General features: G+C 36.6%; 1 protein-coding gene across 1 annotated transcript; it reads left to right on the forward strand.

Moving 5' to 3' along the window:
• The first annotated feature begins 1134 nt into the window (after positions 1-1134).
• LOC102756864 (olfactory receptor 10A3) lies at positions 1135-2271 on the forward strand. Its single transcript, XM_006763499.2, has one exon. The coding sequence runs from the start codon at positions 1298-1300 to the stop codon at positions 2240-2242; it is 945 nt and encodes a 314-aa protein (XP_006763562.1). The 5' UTR covers positions 1135-1297; the 3' UTR covers positions 2243-2271.
• Positions 2272-4786: the final 2515 nt, after the last annotated feature.

The raw sequence follows: 4786 nt of genomic DNA on the forward strand, positions 1-4786 counted from the left end.
TTTTTAGAGAGAGTGGAAGGGAAAGATGGGAGTGGCGGGGGGGAGAAACATCGATGAGAGAGACATCGATTGGTTAGTTGCCTCCCATATGAACCCTGACTGGGGCCTGGTATCCAACCTGCAACCCAGGTATGAGCCCTTGAATGGGAATTGAACCTGAGACCCTTCGGTGAGGGTGGTGCTCTAACCATTGAGCAAGACCAGTCAGGGCAAAATATAGTGGATTTTCCTCATTTTTATTCTTTATTCCTCAAATGTTGGTTTAGCATTTATTATGGGCTATGGACTGTTTTAGACATTGTGAGTAAGGCAAAGAACAAAAGAAAATACTTAAATCCTGGACTTTATATTATAGTGATTAGATTTACATATATTTATGAAATTTACCTATATTTACTAGTATATGTATAATGTCAGGTGGTAATAATGAAGAAAAATAGAGCAAGGTATAATGGGAGGAGTTAGAGAGTACTGAAGTCAGGTGGAATGCTAATTTATATAGAGTTTCCAGCTCTTTGTGGAGTTGTGGGATCAAATGTGTACCTGAGATTACTGAGCCTAGAAAATGTCAGTTGCTAAATCAGTGTTTGTTGAATAATTAATGATTAAATGAAGTTCTTGATGAGAAGGTGAATAGGAGAAGAGAGAAAAGAGAGGGAGAGAATGAAAACATTTAAATTAGTTTCAGAATGACCAAAATTGGACTTTTCTTACAACCCCGCTTTGTGTGTTCTTGTTTTGCCTTTATATGTAATCAAATCATGCACATGATTGATATTTGAACATGATACATATTTGTTATAAATATAAAATAAATTTGCTGTAACTTTGAATTACTAAGTTGTAATAAACATTCTGTGGGTATCTTTTCCCACTTGTCTACTTTTTAATACTTTTTAAAAATTTCATATTATTTAAAATTGATACAAATAAATGATACTGATAGTAATGTCATGGGAGTGGAACCCAAATTATAAAATGTTTGTTTTAAGGTTGTGTTTAATTTTCAAACTACATAATGTAAAAGTTGCAAAAGAACTTTGATATGTTTTGTACTTTACAGACAAGGTTTCTGAGCCAGAATTCTTCACTTCCTCCTTTTTATTTGAAAGATGTTTTCATCTGAGTAATCAGCCATTCTCCAAAATTGCCAAACTGAATGGCTTCAAGATGGATTCCTCTTTACATCATCTGCCAAGAATATCTGGGTGAATGCAGACACAGGCACAGCTATTGGATGGCAACTTCATAACTCATACACCATGTCCATAAAAACAAGGTATGCTACCCTACTGACATGAAAAGGCAGAATCAAAGCTCTGTGGTTGAATTCATTCTCTTGGGCTTTTCTAACTTTCCTGAGCTCCAAGAGCAGCTCTTTGGAGTTTTCTTGGTTGTTTACCTGGTGACTCTGATGGGAAATGCCATCATCATAGTCATCATCTCCCTGGAACAGAGCCTCCACGTTCCCATGTACCTGTTCCTCCTGAACTTGTCTGTGGTGGATGTGAGTTTCAGTGCAGTCATTATGCCTCAAATGCTGGTGGTTCTCTCCACTGAGAAAACGTCAATTTCATTTGTGAGTTGTTTTGCACAGATGTATTTCCTTCTTCTTTTTGGTGGGACCGAATGCTTTCTCCTGGGGGCAATGGCTTATGACAGATTTGCTGCAATCTGCCATCCTCTGAGCTACCCAACGCTTATGAACAAAAGGGTTTTCATGAAATTAGTAATGTTCTCATGGGTCTCAGGGGTCATGGTGGCTACTGTGCAGACTACGTGGGTTTTTAGTTTTCCCTTTTGTGGCCCCAGTGAAATCAACCATATCTCTTGTGAGACGCCCCCAGTGCTAGAACTTGCATGTGCAGACACCTTTTTGTTTGAAATCTATGCATTCACTGGCACCATTTTGATCGTCATGGTTCCTTTCTTGTTGATACTCTTGTCTTACATTCAAATCCTCTTTGCCATCCTGAAGATGCCATCAACCACTGGGAGGCAAAAGGCCTTTTCCACCTGTGCCTCCCATCTCACGTCTGTCACCCTCTTCTATGGCACAGCCAGTATGACTTACTTACAACCCAAATCTGGCTACTCCCCAGAAACCAAGAAACTGATGTCATTGGCTTACACATCGCTTACACCTCTGCTAAATCCACTGATCTACACCTTGCGAAACAGTGAGATGAAAAGAGCTTTGATGAAACTCTGGCGACGAAAAGTAGATTTGCACACATTCTGACTGTGCTGGGAAGCCCCATGATATTTGGTCATTGCTCGACTAAACTCTTAAATTTAATAAATGCTGGAAATAATTTGCATTTCTTGGTATGAGTATGCTTACCTTTTTGAGTTCTACAAATATGCTAATACATTAGGGTTATCTATATACATATTATTTTCATAGATGCATTTATTCCTTGATATTCAGTATAATGCAGTTTCTTCAAAAAATTGTTTGATGGAGGCCATATCAGTGTTTGTTAGATTTTTGTTCCTTTAGAGGAAGCTAAATAAAAATCCCAGTTTTATACATTAATAAATATTGGTGCTTTAATTTCTGCAGAATACGTTTTCCAACTTGAGTTTTGTGGGTTAAAAGAATTGCGAGTTTGCAAACTTTCATAAATATTACCAAATTATGTTTTAAAATTTCATCAGCAGATTGCTAAAACTGTGGGTAATATCTGAATGTTGTATACTACTGTTGTCAGTCAAACATCAAAGAAGCATCAGCAAAAAGTTTCATTGAATTCTATTCCTTGATAGCCTGCAATTTCCTTCTCATAATTCTTAAAAAACCAATAAGATAAGGCTTATCTAAAACAAACGAGCAAACAAAAAGGAAGCTAAATACAGGGTTTCCCTCTAATCATTCTTTAGTCATTTGTTCATTCACTGATTGTATAAATGTTTTTTTTTAATACCCTAATTTATATATTTTCTCATCTTTAATGAGATATAATCAACAATAAAAATTGTATATATTTAGTTGGCTGGTGTGGCTCTGTACTTGAGCTTTGACCAAAGAACCAGGAAGTCAAGGTTCAATTCCTGATCATGGCACATGCCTTCAGTTTCGGACTCGATCCCCAGTAGGTAGCGTGCGGGAGGAAGCTGATCGATGATGTTTCTCTGTCATCATTGATATTTCTATCTCTCTTTCTCCCTTTCTCTCCCTCTCTGAAATCCATAAAAGTATAAAAAAGTAATTGCATATATTTAGAGTACAATGTGATGGTTTGATATGCATACATGTGAAATGGTTATCACAATCAAGTTAATTAACACATCCAAAATCTCATAAAGTTACCTTTTTGTGTTTTTTAGTTTTTTTTATTATTGCTTAAAATATTACAAAGAGTATTACATATGTCTCCTTCCCTCCCCCCCCCCCCCGCCCTTGACAATCCCCTGGCCTCCCACTTTCAAGTATACATGTTATTAGCTATAGTCACCATAATGTACATTAATTAGATCCTCAGAACTTATCTCGTAACTAAAAGTTTATATCCTTTGATCAGTATCTCCTTATTTCTCCTACCTCAGCCCGTGGAAACCACCACTCTACAGTCTGTTTGTATGAGTTAGACTTAAATTTTTACTTATTTATTTAAAATTCTACATATAAGTGATACCATACAATATTTGTCTTTTTCTGTCTGGCTTATTTCACTTAGCACAATGCCCTCCAGGTCAATTCATATTGTCATAAATGGCAGGATTTCCTTCTTCTGTATGGCTGAAGAATATTCTATTGTATTGTATACATATCACTTTTTTATCCATTCCTCCATTGACAGACATGTAGATTGTTTTCATATCTTGACTATTGTGAATAATGTTGTAATAAACATGGGAGTGCAGATAACTCTTCAAAATCCCCTTTTCATTATCTTTGGCTATATACCTAGAAGTGGGATTGCTGGATCATATGGCAGTTCTATTTTCAACTTTTTGGGGACTCTCTTTTCTGTTTTCCATAGTGGCTGCACCCATTTGTATTTCCACCAACAGTGCACAAGAGTTCCATTTTCTCCACATCCTTGCCAACAATTGTTATCTCTTATCTTCTTGATGATAAACATTCTAACAATAAGATGAGAGGTGACATCTTATTGTGGTTTTGATTTGCATTTCCTTGATGATTAATGATGTTGGGCATCATTTCATGTACCTGTTGGCCATTTGTAGGTTTTATTTGGAAAAAATGTCTATTCAGTTCCCCTGCCCACTTTTTAATGAGGTTGTTATATTTTTCTGTTACTGGGTTGTGTGAATTCTTCATATATTTTGGATATTAACCCCTTAAATATATGACTTGCAAATATTTCCTCTCATTCTGTAAGATGCCTTTTCATTTGGTTATTTCTCTTGCTGTACAGTAGTGTTTTAGTTTGATGTAATCTCACATGTTGAATTTTGCTGCTGTTGCTTGCTTGTGCTTTTGTTCTCATGGCTAAAAAGTCATTGCCATGACCAATGTCAAGATTTCCCCCTATGTTTTCTTCTACGAGTTTTATTGTATCAGGTCTTAGGTTTAAGTTTTTAATCCAGTTAGAGGTCATTTTCATGAGCGTTGTAAGAATGGGGTCCTAATTATATTTTTCTGTATGTGGCTCTCAATATTTTTATTGATTTTCAGAGAGAGGAAGGGAGAGGGATGGAGAGATAGAAACACTAGTGATGACAGAGAAACATCAATCAGATCAGCTACCTCCTACATGTTGCCACACTGGGGATCAAGCCCGCAACCCAGGCATGTGCCCTTGACTGGAATGGAGCC

This window comes from Myotis davidii, unplaced genomic scaffold (genome assembly GCF_000327345.1).
Source record: "Myotis davidii unplaced genomic scaffold, ASM32734v1 scaffold118, whole genome shotgun sequence".
Classification (NCBI taxonomy): Eukaryota; Metazoa; Chordata; class Mammalia; order Chiroptera; family Vespertilionidae; genus Myotis; species Myotis davidii.

Excerpts from the sequence above, each read along its gene's own strand:
- LOC102756864 (XM_006763499.2), top strand. The coding sequence starts at position 1,298 with ATGAAAAGGCAGAATCAAAGCTCTGTGGTTGAATTCATTCTCTTGGGC.